Here is an 18,822-nt window from a genome sequence, read left to right on the forward strand (position 1 = left end):
CAGCCACACCCACACGCTGGGTCCATACCACTGTTCATCTGAATGATTCAAACAGACATCCCTGGTGGGCAGTTGGTTCTCCCTCTCCATCTCTCTATCCCCCTAGTCTCTCACTCTTTCTCTCACTCTGTCTGACTCACTCACTCCATCTCTCTCTCTCTCTCTCTCTCTCTCTCTCTCTCTCAACTCTTTCCCTACCTCTTCATCTCTCTCTGAAAAACAAACGTGTACTTCAGCACACACACACACACACGCACACACACGCACACGCACACGCACGCACGCACACACACACACACACACACACACACACACTGCCCTGGTGCTGGCGTTATTCTCTCTACGACAACTAAAGGCATGGCTGATTGAACCTGCCTCACCAATTTGCAGAGCGAGCTGACAGAAAATTGTCCAATTAAAAGAGCCACAGGCCAGAGCAACGCCAGAGGGAGAAAAAAAAAACAGCTCAATGCATCACAACAGATCGGCCCGGAACAGCAGGGTAATGCGGCATTTTAAAAAAGGACTGTGCGGATGAGCTAATACAGGGCAGGAAACATGCCCAAGAGGAACAGGACAGATAGAGATGTTTAAATCGCAGTTTCTGTTTCTTTTTTTGTTGTTGTGTGTTTTGTCTTGAAGGGGTTTTGGTTGTAGACCAGCGGCAGCTGTAGGGGATTTGGGGAATTGGCAGCCATGTGGAATTCTGGAAACTACAGCTGCACTGGATTGTGGGAGGAGGCAGCTGTGCAGAGCGGAGGAAAGGGAAATGGCATGGCCTAGGCTGACAAATAGGCAACGGGTGAGGGTTAACAACAAGAAGAGCAGGCAGGGTGGAAGGAAAATTATGAGTAGAGAATGGAGATACATGAATAATAAAAATAATGAAATAGGCATTCTGCTTAGATGTTGACAATGATGGCCATGATGATGATTCTGATAACCACGCTCTTACTAATGACGTTAATAGTGATGAAGAGGAGAAGCAGTACTGTACTCACACATGCTGGGAGAACTCTGGGACCTCATCGTTGACATTGGCCATGCGGATGCGTACAGTGGCTGTACCTGTCCGGGGCACATCTCCCTTGTCCACAGCCATCACCACAAACTCATACAGGTGGTTGGGCCTCTCATAGTCCAGCTGCCCTGCAGGGAAAATCGTGCCGTGGGGAGAAATGCTGAAGTCCGGGCTCAGAGTGTAGTAGGACAACTCAGCGTTCAGGTCCGAGTCACAGTCACTGGCAGACACTAGAGTGAGGGAGAGACGGGGGGGGGGGGGGGAGATGGGAGGTTAGATAAAGACATCTCTCTGTTTTCTTCAACATCATCTAACCAGAGCTAATATGTCCAACACGTAACCCTAGTCTTAATTACTATTGTTTTTCCATGCATGTTCACACATTTCTGTATCGCATCAAATTGAAGGTTGGGAATAGCATTTTCCCAAATGTCTCTTTTTGTGTTGAAAACATACTGGAGTAGGTTTACGGTCAGAGTGATTGCCTTGCTAAAAGAGAGGGCTGTGTCTGGGACTGGGATCAGCATATTTTCCGCTAACTAGTCGTTTTCACCGTGAACTACTGCATTCTGCTATTCTCCTTAGGTTGCATTCAGTATACTCTCTGCCTCACTGTATCATGTAGACCAATCGCATCCAAGATACAGGGGATTGGTGGCACCTTAATTGGGGAGGACGGGTTCGTGGTACTGACTGGAGAGGAATCATTATTCTGAGCCGTCCACGGGAACCTAGCTCGGTGGATTTAAATGTCACCAACAACACTGTCAAATATGAGCATTATCCTTGATGACACATATCCATATACTGTGGAAGACTTCTTAAATCAAAGTCAATATTTCATTTCCTCAGTATGCACTTGCTGATTTATCAATGAGGGTCATTTGAATATCCATCGATACTGAGCCAGTGAGGCTCTAAAAGGATTGTTGGGCTAACTGACAGCCTCCAAGGGTCTGGTTCCTCAGCCCTCACCACAGAACCGAGCTGTAGGAGACATAGATGAATAAAACATGCTGTGTGGCGCTGTTAACCATGTTGCTACTTCGGCTTTAAAACCAGCCTAAATCCATGTATATCTAATCTTTCAGATCCACTTCAGCCAATCCCAGGGTTTGTCGCTGTGGTCTGGGCTAGCCCTAAAAATGGAGCCGGATGTCCAGTGTAAAGTCTCTCTCTCTCTCTCTCTCTCTCTCTCTCTCTCTCTCTCTCTCTCTCTCTCTCTCTCTCTCTCTCTCTCTCTCTCTCTGTGACACAATCACAGCCTCCTGTTCGGGAACCCACTAATCCCAGGAACGAGAGCCTAATCTCAGCTTCTTCCCCTTAAACCGTCGGAGCAACACACAGGGCATAAAAAAAAGAAGCTTTCATTGAAATTTCATTGAAAGCTTACACGTCCTCATAGATGTGATCCAGGGGGGAGGGTGGAGGGGGTGAGAGAGAGCGTACGTGTATCGCTCCACTCACCTTGTAGCAGAGAGGTTGCCGTGGTTACAGTCTCCGGCACACTGTCTTTGCTGTAAATGGACTGCAGGAACTCAGGAACACAGTCATTTTCGTCGGTGATGATCACGCGCACCTGTTTAATTAGGAGAGAAAATGATTCATACGTGATTCAGTTTAGGGAGAGCGTGCGAGAGAGCGAGAGAGACAGAGAGAGAGAGAGAGAGAGAGAGAGTAAATTATTCTCCTCCTCCAGGTAATTTGATAGTTATCTTTAGGCCTTTGATAGATTAATTGTTAAACCTAATGAACTGTCTTACCATGAATTGCTTTCAACAGCTCAGCTAATACAATCTATTTAAACTGATGAGAAAGTGAGCTAGAGACACTGAGTAAAATGTGAATATAGTTGAAGGTAAAGTATAATACATTGCAGGGCAGAAAGGTTTGAGCTTGGGGTGTGCCAGGGAGCAAGAGTCATTCATATCTGGGCTTCTGAAAGTGTCTGATTGTGGCCAGTCTGGGGAGAGAGCCAGTAATCGTCCCTGGTGTTTATCACAGGAGAGGAAAAGCTGCTTTCAGTAGATTGCCCTTTCACTACTAACAGTCAGAGCCAAACTCCACAGCACTGGGTAAGCAATCCCCCAAGAGGTTCAACAGGGTCAGAAAAATAAGAGAAAAAAAAGATGAAAAAGAGAAGAGATGCTCTGCTGCTGCTATTTCCTTCCCCGTTCCACCCCTTCTCCTCCTCCTCCTCTGCCCTTCCTCTCCTCTGCAAGAGGAGCAGCGAGGTAACAGGGGATTACGGCGTCCTCCTCACTGTAATTCACACTGATACGCCAGCCACGGAGAGAGAAAAAAAAATGATCACACAAAATGAACATAATCCTCCAAATCCACACCTTTCCCCTCCCTCATTACACCATGCAGTCAGCGCTTAGCGGTGTGCTCAAAAGGTGTGCGTTTGTAAGCGCCTGTTCTTTGTTATCTGCCGTCAGAAGCAGTTACATCCCTATCCTGGCTCGGAGGGACGCAGACTTCACCGATTTACATAGAGGCTAGGATTGCTTACCCAGGCCCGTTAACCTCTCTTGGGTAGGGGGCAGTATTTTAACGTCCGGATGAAAAGCGTGCCAGTAGTAAACTGCCTGCTACTCAGGCCCAGAAGGTACGATATGCATATTATTAGTAGATTTGGATAGAAAACACTCTGAAGTTTCTAAAACGGTTTGAATGATGTCTCTGAGTATAACAGAACTCATATGGCAGGCAAAAACCTGAGAAGAAATCAAACAAGGAAGTGTGGAAATCTGAGGTTTGTAGGTTTTCAAGTGATTGCCTATCTACTATACAGTGTCTGTGGGGTCATTTTGCACATCCTAAGGCTTCCACTAGATGTCAACAGTCTTTAGAACGTTGTTTCATGCTTCTACTGTGAATGGGGAGAGAATAAGAGCGCTTGGAATCAGATGACTGAGAAAATGACATGAGCTCAATCGCGCGCACTCCCGTGAGAGTTAGGTGTGTTCCTTTTCATTTCTGAAGACAAAGGAATCGTCCGGTTGGAATATTATGGAAGATTTATGATAAAAACATCCTAAAGATTGATTCTATACATCGTTTGACATGTTTCTACGAACTGTAATATAACTTTTTTGACTTTTTGTCTGAACTTACTGCGCGAGCACCGTGCATTTGGATTACTCGACTGAACGCGTGAACAAAATGGAGGTATTTGGACATAAAGATGAACTTTATCGAACAAAACGAATATTTATTACGCTAGCGTCCCACATACCCCAGAGAGGTTAATAACCCAGCTAGACACCAGACGGAGACCTGTAGTGTGAGACACAATGCAGCCTTGGTTTCCTCCTGTGACTACTAGGAGAGAACCACTGACATGAAATACAGTGTGTTGCCGGGCGAACACGGCAGCCCCATGGCCAGAGCACTGCTCTGCTCTACTATTCATTAGGGAAGGTAAGGAGAGCTGCCTGCCTGCATTAACAGCTGTTCTCTTCCAGTCCAGAGCCTGCAGCTAAGGAGCAGAACACTCAGTCAGACTGTGAGCGTTCTTCCGATGTCAGAGTCAGAACGCTCTCTGAAGAACAAAACAACAAGAACATCAGCTGACCCCCTTTTAACACACGCCACGACTACGGTACCAAAGCACACAACTGTTCTGTTAGAAGAAGCACAGTAATGTGAGCTCCCTGAGGCAGCTAGCGAGGAGAGAGAGGGAAAAGGAGAGAGAGAGGGTTGTGCTGGGCAGTGCAGTGATGAAACAGAGGGCTGAATTTGACGTGAGAGCCAGTCAGCTCTGATAAGGCTGAGGACCCATCGGCATGTTGTGGAGAGGCTGGGCAGGTCACTGCCTGGTTAGGTAACTAACAGTGCTACAAAGTATTTCCTGCAGTAGGAGAAACGCTTGGAATCTACCTGAAAATTAACAAAGCGGATTCAAAGTTCAGGGCCTTTTCACAACTCAGTCTCTTCGGTGGGAGCTTTGACTGCTTGACTGCTTGACTGTACATTTTTGGAGGTATGTGATGAACGTTGAACAGCTGTGCCCTGTGGCATGGGCAGACCAGCAAGGGTTGGACAAGGCAGGACAGGAGCGTGGGCAGTCGGAGCAGGGCACGAGCACGGGCAGCAACACATCTCCCTCCCGGCTCTCTCTGTATCTCTCTCCCTTCTCCCTTCCCCTCCCTCCAGCCTCTGCCTAACTCTCTCTCTCCCTCCCTCCAGAATCTCCCTCCCTCTCTCCCTTCCTCTAGCCTCCTTCTCTCTTCCTTTCTCTCTGTGTCTGTCTGTCCGTCTCTCTCTCTTGCTCTCTCTCTATCTCTCTGTCCCACCCACCCCCTCCCTCCCTCCCTCCCTCCCTCCCTCTTCTACTGCAGCAGGCATTCACTGAGGACTCTTTCTGGATATAAAGCTCGCAGGATTAGACAGATCTCAGGAGCAGCTGCCAGTCTTTTCTCTCTCCCCCTCATGTTTGTTCCCACATTTTGTTTGGCTCTGTGCTCTACTGTTGTGCCTGAGGACAGGGAAGACCAGTGGATGGCTGAGCAGTGAAGATGTCTGTCTTTCTGCTGACGTTAACTAGGCGTGATGCTCATGTTGAGGCGGGGCACCACAGAGGAGAAACACTGGGAGCCATTCTCTAGTCTCTCCCCCAGGTCCACCATCCATGTTTAATTAGCAGTGAAGGCTGGGATATCTCCCCAGCACTGAGACAACAAACTAGACCACCCAACATCATACATGTTCCCATTATTTTTGTTCATGTAGCCGTTGCCCATGTGTTCTCTCTGTTCAAGCATCTTAGCAGCTCCATTAATTGATATTCCTAATCAGAAGGAAAACCTAGCGAACCCTGTGAGAGGCATTACATTCTGTGTGTGTGTGTGTGTGTGTGTGTGTGTGTGTGTGTGTGTGTGTGTGTGTGTGTGTGTGTGTGTGTGTGTGTGTGTGTGTGTGTGTGTGTGTGTGTGTGTGTGAGAGAGCGAGAGAGAGGGTCCAAGGCCAGACTGGATATACACACACACACACACACACACACACACACACACACACACACACACACACACACACACACACACACACACACACACACACACAGAGAAAGACACACCATGCAGGCTCTTTCAGTTGCAGAACACTTGCAAGTGGGACACTGCAGGATTGTTTTCACAAACAGCCACATTATAACAGATCATGTCTCTCTTATTATGTCCCTCTTCCAGTCTTAGATTCCCTTTATACATCTCTCCCCTGTTCCATGTACCCAGTGATTCTCAATGATTTACCACCCCCCTCTCTCTTTCTCTCTCTTATATACACACAAATGCTAAAACTAAATGCTAGGTTATTGTTCTGAATAGACACTGGACCCACCTCAGCAGCGCTGCTCAGACTGTCCTGGTCCTCGCTGGCCCTGACCATGAGCAGGAAGCTGTGCTGGTCCATCTCAAAGTCTATGGTCCTGGTCAGAGTGATCTCCCCCGTGTCCGCCTGCATGCTGAACAGACTGCTGGGATTGATGAGCAGGCTGTAGCTGATTGGTTGCTTCTGGAAGGACACGGCTGGAGTTGCCAGGAAGCTGCCGGAGAGAGGAGCGGGAAAGGGAATTATTTATTTATTTATTAGGATCCTCATTAGCTTACGCTCATGCAGCAGCTACTCTTCCTGGGGTCCACGCAAAACATGACATAATATAGAACTTTAATAGACAAGAACAGCTCAAGGACAGAACTACATACATTGAAAATGACTGTACTGACAAAACACAGAAGATTATTGATACGTGATTCAGTTTAGAGAGAGTGAGAGAGAGAGAGAGAGAGAGAGAGAGAGAGAGAGCAAGAAAGGGAGAGCGTGTGAGTGAAAGAAAGAAAGAAAGAAAGAAAGAGAGAAAGAGAGAGAAAAAGAGAGAGAGAGAAAGTAAGAGAGAGAAAGAGAGAGAGAAAGTAAGAGAGAGAAAGTAAGAGAGAGAAAGTAAGAGAGAAAGAGAAAAAGAGAAAGTAAGAGAGAGAGAGAGAGAGAAAGAAAGTGCGAGAAAGAGAGAGAAAGTAAGAGAGAGAGAGAGCGAGAGAGAGATGATGAACACATGGTTATTCAGTTTAGCGATGAGACAGAGAGACGGGAAATGTAGAAACAGGACTAATGTTTTCTGGTTTGTGTAATGTGTACCACAACGGCAATGGAGTTATGTGTTGTGGTACACATCCCTCAGGCACTCAGCAGGAACAATCCCCACAGATGTTACTCTTTCAACTGATGGGCGCGTGATGTAAGTTCCTGTCAATCAAAATAGAGAAGCAACTGGAGAGAATATAGGAGGCAGGAGGCCAAAGGTCAAATCCCTTACAGTAACCGTCACAGGCTATAATATAGAGTGTGTGTGTGTATTGAATAACTATGTAGGCATGATTTATATGAACTTATGGCTCAATGCATAATGTTTTATGTATGAACATGTCTGAGATTGTGTGTGACTGCGCACTGTTAAAGTGTGATAATGTGTGCATATCATTGGCAATTGGTACTATGGATATGTATTCAAATGATTTGTGAATATAAGTGAATTATTTTCATGCCGACTTGTTTTTTTTAAACTAAGACCTTCATAACTTCTGGTTTTACATGATGTATGTGTATGTACGTGACTGTCCGTGTTTGTGTGCATGTGTGCAATTGTTTGTTTGCGCGTGTGTATGTGCGTGCGTGTGTGTGTGCGAGCCCATGTGTGCGTGTGTGTATGTGTGTGTGTGACTATGCACGTGTGCACATGTGTGTGTTTGTTTGTGTGTGTGTGTGCGTACATGGATGTGTGCATGCGTGCATGAGTGTGTGACTTTGCATGTGTGAGACTCAGAGGAGTCTGGTGGGAAGAGCTATCGGAGGACGGGCTCATTCTAATGCCTGGAATGGATTGAATGGAACAGTATTAACTATATATACTGCTCAAAAAAATAAAGGGAACACTTAAACAACACATCCTAGATCTGAATGAATGAAATAATCTTATTAAATACTTTTATCTTTACATAGTTGAATGTGCTGACAACAAAATCACACAAAAATAATCAATGGAAATCCAATTTATCAACCCATGGAGGTCTGGATTTGGAGTCACACTCAAAATTAAAGTGGAAAACCACACTACAGGCTGATCCAACTTTGATATAATGTCCTTAAAACAAGTCAAAATGAGGCTCAGTAGTGTGTGTGGCCTCCACGTGCCTGTATGACCTCCCTACAACGCCTGGGCATGCTCCTGATGAGGTGGCGGATGGTCTCCTGAGGGATCTCCTCCCAGACCTGGACTAAAGCATCCGCCAACTCCTGGACAGTCTGTGGTGCAACGTGGCTTTGGTGGATGGAGCGAGACATGATGTCCCAGATGTGCTCAATTGGATTCAGGTCTGGGGAACGGGCGGGCCAGTCCATAGCATCAATACCTTCCTCTTGCAGGAACTGCTGACACACTCCAGCCACATGAGGTTTAATAGCATTGTCTTGCATTAGGAGGAACCCAGGGCCAACCGCACCAGCATATGGTCTCACAAGGGGTCTGAGGATCTCCTCTCGGTACCTAATGGCAGTCAGGCTACCATTGGTGAGCACATGGAGGGCTGTGCGGCCCCCCAAAGAAATGCCACCCCACACCATGACTGACCCACCGCCAAACTGGTCATGCTGGAGGATGTTGCAGGCAGCAGAACGTTCTCCACGGCGTCTCCAGACTCTGTCACGTCTGTCACATGTGCTCAGTGTTAACCTGCTTTCATCTGTGAAGAGCACAGGGCGCCAGTGGCGAATTTGCCAATCTTGGTGTTCTCTGGCAAATGCCAAACGTCCTGCACGGTGTTGGGCTGTAAGCACAACCCCCACCTGTGGACGTCGGGCCCTCATACCACCCTCATGGAGTCTGTTTCTGACCGTTTGAGCAGACACATGCACATTTGTGGCCTGCTGGAGGTCATTTGCAGGGCTCTGGCAGTCCTCCTCCTGTTCCTCCTTGCACAAAGGCGGAGGTAGCGGTCCTGCTGCTGGGTTGTTGCCCTGCTACGGCCTCCTCCACGTCTCCTGATGTACTGGCCTGTCTCCTGGTAGCGCCTCCATGCTCTGGACACTACGCTGACAGACACAGCAAACCTTCTTGCCACAGCTCACATTGATGTGCCATCCTGGATGAGCTGCACTACCTGAGCTACTTGTGTGGGTTGTAGACTCCGTCTCATGCTACCACTAGAGTGAAAGCACCGCCAGCATTCAAAAGTGACCAAAACATCAGCCAGGAAGCATAGGAACTGAGAAGTGGTCTGTGGTCACCACCTGCTGAACCACTCCTTTATTGGGGGTGTCTTGCTTATTGCCTATAATTTCCACCTGTTGTCTATTCCATTTGCACAAGAGCATGTGAAATGTATTGTCAATCAGTGTTGCTTCCTAAGTGGACAGTTTGATTTCACAGAAGTGTGATTGACTTGGAGTTACATTGTGTTGTTTAAGTGTTCCCTTTATTATTTTGAGCAGTGTATATACAATGAGCCCGTCCTCCTATAGCTCCTCCAACCAGCCTCCTCGGCTTCGCATGGGAGTGTGTGTGTGTGTGTGTGTGTGTGTGTGTGTGTGTGTGTGTGTGTGTGTGTGTGTGTGTGTGTGTGTGTGTGTGTGTGGTACTCACGGCTGTCCCTCTGGTGTGTTCTCAGGTAGTGAAATAGTGAAGGATGCGTTGGAGAACTGTGGTGATCTGGCTCCTGCTATAACTGACACTACCACCGGGGGACTACGGCTACCCAGCCTGTCAGCAGCCACCACTGTCAACAGGTACTCTTTGTCCCTCTGAAGTGGCAGCCCCGTAGTCCGAACATGACCACTCTTTCTGTCCACCTCGAAACGCCCGTCACCACCTGCAGTTAGGAGACAACGGAGGATTTTATTCTCTAAATATATATTTGAAGGTATTTTCTGACTAGAAAGGGAGAGAGAGGTCATGTTGAAGGGCAGTAAGACAGATTTCAACCTATGCTGACGTGTGTGAAGGAGGCTGGACCAGCCAGGCCACAACAACTTTTTTTTCTGTCATTCATTCATGGAACAGAACGTCCGGTACGTTCCATATTAGTGGGATAGCTGCGCAGCAATAATGCACCTTTTAAAATGCATTTAAAAGAAAGTTCAGATGCAATTTAATATTAGAGTCATTGACGCACAGATTCACATATACAATGCCACCCACAGGCAATTTCATTCTGCCGAACTTTGGCAATTGTACACAACATATGACATAAGATAAGGCAAATGATTATCTTAATGAAATGACAGATTAGAAGCATAAAGGTATAAAAGCGTTTATAAAACCAAATAAAACCATATAAAATTATGTTTTTTTTTTCTCTTTCTATTACAATGCTGCCAGTTGATGTACTCTATGAAATTGTGCTCAATCACTGGACAGGAAGCACCTACCATCAGACAGGAAGTACTCCACCTCCCCGTTGTTGCCCTCATCTCCGTCCTGGGCGTGGAGCTTGTAGACCAGTGACCCGGCCAGGGCGTTGGGAGATACCACTGCCAGGTAGGGGAAGGGGACCATGGTCCATTCCGGAACATTGTCATTCACATCAGTCACCGTCAGCTCCAGCCGTACCAGGTACCAGTCTGGACCTGTAAAGGAGCGGCAGAGATTGTTCCTCTGTAGTTCAGTTGGTAGAGCATGGCGCTTGCAACGTGAGTATAGTGGGTTCGGTTCCTGGGACCACCCGTACGGAAAATGTACGCATGCATGACTGTAAGTCGCTTTGGATAAAAACTTCTACTAAATGGCATGTACAGTGGCTAGTGAAAGTCTAAACACCCATTGGACAGTTTTTTCCCCTACCAATCTACACAACATATCCACATTTAAAAGTGAAAGAAACATTTTAGAAAATGTTCCAAATGAATAAAACAAATTAAAATAAAGATGTATTGATTGCATACAGTATGTTAATACTTGGTGGAACCACCTTTGGCAGCCATTACAGCTTTGAATTATTTTTAACAAGATTCTACCAACCTTGCACAAATATTAGGGCAACATATATACCTTGTGTTTGCTAAAATTGCTCAAGCTCAGTTAATTCGGTTGGGAATCATTGACGGACAGAAATATTCAAAACTTGTCTCTGTATTTCAAGCAGATTTAAGTCAGGACTGAGAGTGAACTACTCAGGAACACTCAACACCTCTTTAGTCATTCTGGTGTGTCTTTGGCATTAAAATGTGTGTAATTGCCCCCTTGAAAAATAAAACTATCTAAGGGTTAGGTTTTCAGAAGTCTAAGATGAGTTTTCCTCTAACTTTTTACCTGGGCTTTTGTTACTTTCATATTTCTTTTGATCCTAAAAAACTCCCCAATCCCTACCGATGACAAGCATACCCATAACATAATGCTGCCACAACAATACCTGAAAACACAACAACACTTGAAACTACAGAGGATAAACAACATTGCATTCACTCCACATTGCTGGCCTGTATGACAAAGTGAAAAGAAAGAAGCCTGTGATCAAATAATCCACTCCCAATCATCCATTCTGTTTGCAACAGGGCCGTTAAAGGAGCATAAAAAAATTATTTAACTTCATATTCATCATCTCCAGCACCACCCCAACATCAACATACAGTATGTGAAAATGGAGCGTTTCTATGTTTTGTAGTAAAAAATGTAGAGGAAGAAAAAGTGTTTCCCATGACATCATCAGTGTGCATCCTCTTATTTTTTTTAACCAATTATGAGTAGGCATTGCCTACTAATAGTCTACTAATTGGTTGATGATGTCATTGGAAACACTATCTTCCTCTATATTTTTTACAACAAAACATAGAAATGCGCCATTTTCACATATATTGATGTTGGAGTGATGCTGGAGATGATACATATGAAGTTGATTTAATAAAAAAATGTATTATTATTTAAGTAATACTAAAAGACAACATGACAAAGAAATCCACTTTTTGGCTTAAATTAAAAACCACAGAATTGGGTCAAATCCAAAACAACACAGAGTGAACCATCTGTATTGGCAAGTATTGTGGGTGGCAGCATCATGTTATGGGTATGCTTGTCACCGGTAGGGACTGACTGGGGAGTTTGTCAGGATAAAAAAAAATATGAAAGGAGCGAAGCCCAGGTAAAAAGTTAGACTAAAAGTCGCGTCAGTCTTCTGAAAACTGAACCCTGGGATGGAGTTTATATTTTTCAGCTGGGCAATTAGAAACATTTTAATGCCTGAGTAGTCCAGTCTCAGTCATGACTTCAATTTGATTGAATATCTGAGACATGGTTTTTGACAAAAACAATGGATATACATTATGTGGTGCAAGGTGTTGTGCAAAGTTGGTAGAATCTCATTAAATCTCATTAAATCAGGGGTGTGAAGACATACACAATCAACACATCTTCATTATTGATTTGTTTTATTAAATAGGACTATTTTCTTTAATGTTCTTTCACTTTGACAGTGTGGAGTAGATTGTGTAGATCTGTAAGTAACAAATATAATTTAATCCCTTTTTGACTTTAATTTTAAGGCAGCAAAATGTGAAGGCTGTGTGAAGGGGTGTGAAGGGGTGTGCAGACTTTCACTAGGCACTGCATTATATGTTGTATGTTGTTATTATTATAGAGCTTGACTAACACATTCACAGAGTCTTAGTCCTAACCCAGATCCATACTTCTAACCAGAGGGTACTCTGAGTATCCATTGAAAAAAAATACAAGGAGGTTTGAGAGATGTTCTGTTTTCAGAAACAGAATAACCATATAATACTGGACAGTATCATAACACTACCATAACAGGCTATGAGGTACTGTACATTAACCAATTATTAAGCTCTGAAAGCCATTAGGCTACATGACAATACAATTATCAGCCATTAGTCCAATTTTACGTTAAGCCATGCTAAAGGATGTTAATGTGTTGTAACGCATTAACAGAAAACAGCAATCACAATTGAAATTACACACACACACACACACACACACACACACACACACACACACACACACACACACACACACACACACACACACACACACACACACACACACACACAACCATACACACACACACAAGCATACACACACATACACTACACACACACACGACCACAAACAATCATGAACAGAAAGACACACCATGCAGGCTCTTTCAGTTGCAGAACACTTGCAGGTGGGACACTGCAGGATTGTTTTCACAAACAGCCACATTATAACAGATCACGTCTCTCTTATTATGTCCCTCTTCCAGTCTTAGATTCCCTTTATACATCTCTCCCCTGTTCCATGTACCCAATGATTTTCCCTCTACGCTCTCTGGCTCTCTCTTTCTCTCCATCTCTCTGTCTCCTTCCCTCCTGCAGCTGTCAGGTAGAGGAAAGCAGGTGTTCTGTCAGGGGCCATGAAAGGGCCAATCACCAGGGGAATCAAAGAGCCCAAGACGCTGTCATTCTGGTTCCCTCTCTGACAGCCTGCCAGCTATTTATACCAGTCAAAGAGAGACGGGGGGAATCAGAGGGAGGGAAATAGGGTGAATAGGAGAAGAGGAAAAAAGAAACAGAGCATCATGAGAGAGAAACAGAGGGAAAGAGGAAGAGAGAGAGAGAGCGATCGAGAAAGATTGACAAGCGAAACATGGACAAGTGCGAGAGAGAGAGAATGCATGATACACTGCCGCCTAAGTGATCCTAAAACTCACAATAGCCAGCTAGGATAAGGCAGCAAGGTCGGTTATGCCTCACAACCGCCAATTACAATCAACCGTGTTCCGTCTGCAAAATGAAAATAACAGTACTCTAGTCTGAGATAAACAATGTCCCCTTAGATTATCTCTCATCTGATTATGTGTCTGTCTGGGAAACAAGACAGAGACAGTCGCTTACCACCAGGCACCACATGCCTGGGATGTGCCCAGTGATGCCCACTCATAAAGGCAGACATCAGAACACCTGCTTGCCCAGGAAAATCCAACCTACCACCTGCTACCAAATGTACCACAAAATGAAAACAAGCTATTTATTCATAGGTTATTATCATGTTATTACTATTGGGAAATGCCAGGTAGCAGATTATACTAATGGAAATGAAAATAAGGTTGAACCAAATGATCAGGTCCCTTTGGAAAATAAATGGTAAACATCTAATGACAGACAAATATGTGGTGGCATGACTTAAGACACATGGAGCACACTGCACTCACAGAGCTACAATTCTATAACTGTAACTGTTCTCTAGTTAAATAAAAGCAAAAGATGGACTCAATAATGCCACCCGAACACCATTTTCATTGTTGTTGCTATAGTTTTTTTTTTATGTACTCTAACTTATTATATATTTGAAAATTGCTTTTCAGATAATTGAAAATGTTAAAGCAGCAATACAGAAAAAGCATGTGGCAACAGAACAATTTATACAGAGGGAGGTGGATAGAGTAAGATTGAGAATGGGAGGGAATAAGACAGAGGGGGGGAACAAGGGACCAATTCACTACGCTGATCCTCAACACAGGGGCATCACAAGGGTGTGTGCTCAGCCCGCTCCTGTAATCCCTGTTCACCCATCACTGCGTGGCCACGTGCGCCTCCAACTCAATCATCAAGTTTGCAGATGACCCGGCAGTGGTAGGCCTGATTATCAACAACGACTAGACAGCCTACAGGGAGGAGGAAACGGCCCTGGCGGAGTGGTGCCAAGAAAATAACCTCTCCCTCAACGTCAACAAAACGAAGGAGCTGATCGTGGACTTCAGGAGACAGCAGAGAGAAGATTGAGGGGGGTAGAGGAAGATTGAGAAGGGGAGGGAATCAAACAGAACACAGGTGAACAACACAGGTGAAAAAGTCCTAAGGAAAATTAGAACGGAGCAGCAGAGCAGGATTAAGACAAAACCCACTGCGTAAGAAATGGCCCGGAGGTTGTTATGGAAACAAATAACAAAATCTGGAAGAGGGAAAAAACAGGCAGCAATTGCATAAATCAATGGAATTAAAGGGACAGAGACAGAAAGAAAGAAAAAGAGAACCACATCTATAAAATAAAGATAGAGGGGAAATATGAAGCTGGATGTTTTTCAGAAACCGCAAATAACGATCCTGCTGCACTTGAGTGTCCGTGGTTCATTGAGAGTTTCTAATGGTTGCTCTCCGCTGTTATAACATATCCAGATTTAATTGGGAAAAAGACAAGAGGGGAACAGGGATAATATGAAAAGCATAGCAGGGAGAAAGCATTACCCATATAATAAACCGGGAAGCTAATAGCCAACTTCCAATATGTCCATCCAGAGACTGAAACACTCTCACACAGTAATAATGGTCATTACAATAGATAAGATATCCTAACAAGGAAATACTGGTACTGTCACGACTTCCGCCGAAGTTGGTGCCTCTCCTTGTTCGGGCGGCGTTCGGCGGTCGACGTCACCGGCTTTCTAGCCGCCACCGATCTACGTTTCTTTGTCCATTTGTTTTGTCTTGATTGTACACACCTGGTTTCCATTACGTTATAATTTATTCCCTATTTAACCCTCTGGTTCCCACATGGTTTTGTGCGTGTTTGTTCTTTGTTAAGTGGTCGCTCTTTTGTGTCGAGCTGGATTGTTTTCCCTGTATGGAATTAGTTTGTGATTTATTCGAGGAAAGTACGTTTTTACTCAGTTCTGTATCCTGCGCCTGACTCCGTCCTACCCGCTGCACACTGACACTTGACAGAAACACGCACCAAGATATGGAGTCAGCAGGTACAACCAGTCCTCCATTACCGGTGGAGGAGCGTGTCCAGCAGCACGCGATGATGCTCCAAAATCTTGGCACAGCCATGGATCGCGTGCAGCACACCATGGAGCGATGGGAGAGAGGGGGTTTTCCCACACCTCCATCCACTTCACCCCAACCCACACCTCTGTCCACTCCTCCGTCACCTGAACCCAGTGGGATTCGGCTCTCGCTCCCGAGGGCATATGATGGGACGGCTGCCGGGTGCCAGGGGTTCCTGCTCCAGTTGGAGCTCTACCTGGCGACCGTCCACCCGGCTCCCTCGGGAACACGAGAGCGTGTCCGCCCTCATCTCCTGTTTGTCGGGGAGAGCACTTGAGTGGGCCAACGCCGTATGGGGGAGAGAAGGCACAGTGTTGGTCCACTATGAGGATTTCACCCGGAACGGTTGTTCCATCTTCGACAGGGGATGAGGAGCGCACAGGACTTTGCACTGGACTTCAGGACCCTGGCAACCAGCGCGGGATGGAATGAAAGGGCCCTGATCGACCATTACCGGTGCAGTCTACGTGAGGACGGAGCTGGCATGCAGGGACACCACCCTTACCCTCGACCAGCTGGTGGATTTATCCATCCAGCTGGATAACCTATTGGCCACCCGTGGATGTCCGGATCGTGGCCCGTCCATTCCATCCCCCAGCACCTCCGACCCTACACCTATGGAGCTCGGAGGTTCTGCTCTGAGGGAGACCGGAGGGGGGGCCGTTTCCTGCACCACATGTGGCCGCAGAGGGCACACTGCTGGTCGGTGCTGGGGAGGTTCTCCAGGGAGTCGAGGCAGCAGGTAGGGTAGGGCACTGGTGGATCATCCCAGGTGAGTAGGCACCCGACTCACCCAGAGCTCCCTGATGCGCACGTGTGTGTATAGAATTTCCTGAGTTTTCCCCGCATTCCCAGCATAAGTAGATTCAGGCGCAGCTGGCAACTTTATTGACCGTTCATTTGCACTTAGATTAGGGATCCCTATTGTTCCTGTTAATGTGCCCTTCCCTGTACATGCCTTAGATAGTCGTCCTTTAGGGTCGGGGCTGATTAGGGAGGTCACAGCTCCACTATGTATGATAACGCAGGAGGGTGATGAGGAGAGAATTAGTCTCTTCCTGATCGATTCTCCTGTGTTTCCTGTGGTGTTGGGCCTTCCCTGGTTGGCCTATCATGACCCCACTATTTCGTGGCAACAGAGGGCTCTCAAGGGATGGTCACGTCAGTGCTCAGGGAGGTGAGTAGGTGTTTCCATAGGTGCAACTACGGTGGAGAGTCCAAACCAGGTCTCCACCATGCACATCCCCCCTGAATATGCCGATTTGGCTCTCGCCTTCTGAAAGAAGAAGGCGAATCAACTACCACCCCATCGACGGGGGGATTGTGCGATAAATCTCCTTGTAGACGCAGCACTTCCCAGGAGTCACGTGTATCCTCTGTCACAGGAGGAGACGGCGGCTATGAAAACATATGTCTCCGAATCTCTGGGACAGGGACACATTCGGCCTTCCACTTCACCTGCCTCCTCGAGTTTCTTTTTTGTGAAGAAGAAGGATGGAGGTTTACGCCCGTGTATTGACTATCGAGATATAAATCAGATCACGGTGAAGTACAGTTACCCGCTGCCTCTCATAGCCAGTGTGACAGTCATTGCACGGGGCACGCTTCTTCACAAAATTGGATCTCAGGAGCGCTTACAACCTGGTGCGTATCCGGGAGGGGGATGAGTGGAAGACAGCGTTTAGTACCACCTCTGTGCACTAGCCCGGCGGAGCGGATCTATGAGTACCTCGTCATGCCGTACAGGTTGATGAATGCTCGTACGGGTTGATGAAGGCTCCATCAGTCTTCCAATCCTTTGTAGACAAGATTTTCATGGACCTGCACGGGCAGGGTGTAGTGGTGTATATAGATGACATTCTAATATACTCCACTACACACGCCGAGCATGTGTCCTTGGTGCACAGGGTGCTTGGTCGACTGTTGGAGCCTGACCTGTACTTCAAGGCTGAGAAATGTCTATTCTTCCAACAGTCCGTCTCCTTCCTAGGGTACCGCCTTTCCGCGTCAGGGGTGGAGATGGAAAATTACCGCATTTCAGCCGTGCGTAATTGGCCGACTCCAACCATGGTAAAGGAGGTGCAGCAGTTCTTAGGGTTTGCCAACTACTACCGGAGGTTTATCCGGGGCTTTGGTCAGGTAGCGGCTCCCATTCCCTCCTTGCTGAAGGGGGGACCGGTGCGACTGCAGTGGTCAGCTGGGGCGGACAGGGCTTTTGGTCACCTGAAGGCTCTGTTTACCTCGGCTCCCGTGCTTGCTCATCCTGATCCCTCCTTGGCTTTTATAGGAGAGGTGGACCCGTCCGAGGCTGGGATAGGAGCTGTGCTGTCTCAGCGCTTGGGTACGCCACCAAAGCTCCGCCCCGTGCTTTCTTTTTGAAGAAGCTCAGCCCGGCGGAGCGAAACTATGAGGTGGGGGACTGTTGGCTGTTGTCAAGGCTCTGAAGGAGTGGAGGCATTGGCTTGAGGGGGCTAAACACCCTGTCCTCATTCGGACTGACCACCGCAATCTGGAGTACATCCGGGCGGCGAGGAGACTGAACCCTCGCCAGGCAAGGTGGGCCATGTTTTTCACCCGTTTTGTTTTCACCCTATCCTACAGACCAGGTTCCCAGAACGCTAAGGCAGACGCACTGTCCCGGATGTATGACACAGAGGAGCAGTCCACGGATCCCACTCCCATACTTCCGGCCTCTTGCCTTGTGGCACCGGTGGTATGGGAGGTAGATGCAGACATTGAGCGGGCGTTACGAACAGAGCCCACTCCCACCCAGTGTCCAGTTGGGCGTCTGTACGTTCTGTCTGGTGTCCGCAATTGTTTGATCTGTTGGGCCCACACATCACCCTCCTCTGGTCATCCTGGCATCGGTCGGACAGTGCGAAGTACTGGTGGCCCACTTTAGCTAAGGACGTGAGGGTTTATGTTTCCTCCTGCTCGGTGTGCGCCCAGTGCAAGGCACCTAGACACCTGCCCAGAGGGAAATTTCAACC

At 46.7% G+C, this 18,822-nt stretch overlaps 1 protein-coding gene across 1 annotated transcript in view; it reads right to left on the reverse strand.

Moving 5' to 3' along the window:
- LOC115167465 (neural-cadherin) overlaps positions 1–18,822 on the reverse strand; it is a 205,951-nt gene that overhangs the window by 101,440 nt on the left and 85,689 nt on the right. The window contains exons 2-6 of the mRNA XM_029721890.1: positions 10,445–10,642; positions 9,660–9,885; positions 6,365–6,569; positions 2,489–2,600; positions 1,002–1,251 (exon numbers count right to left, since the gene is read on the reverse strand). Of these exons, the coding sequence (XP_029577750.1) occupies positions 1,002–1,251; positions 2,489–2,600; positions 6,365–6,569; positions 9,660–9,885; positions 10,445–10,642 (991 nt within the window). The remainder of the gene's footprint in view (positions 1–1,001; positions 1,252–2,488; positions 2,601–6,364; positions 6,570–9,659; positions 9,886–10,444; positions 10,643–18,822) is intronic.

This window comes from Salmo trutta, chromosome 29, assembly GCF_901001165.1.
Source record: "Salmo trutta chromosome 29, fSalTru1.1, whole genome shotgun sequence".
Classification (NCBI taxonomy): domain Eukaryota; kingdom Metazoa; phylum Chordata; class Actinopteri; order Salmoniformes; family Salmonidae; genus Salmo; species Salmo trutta.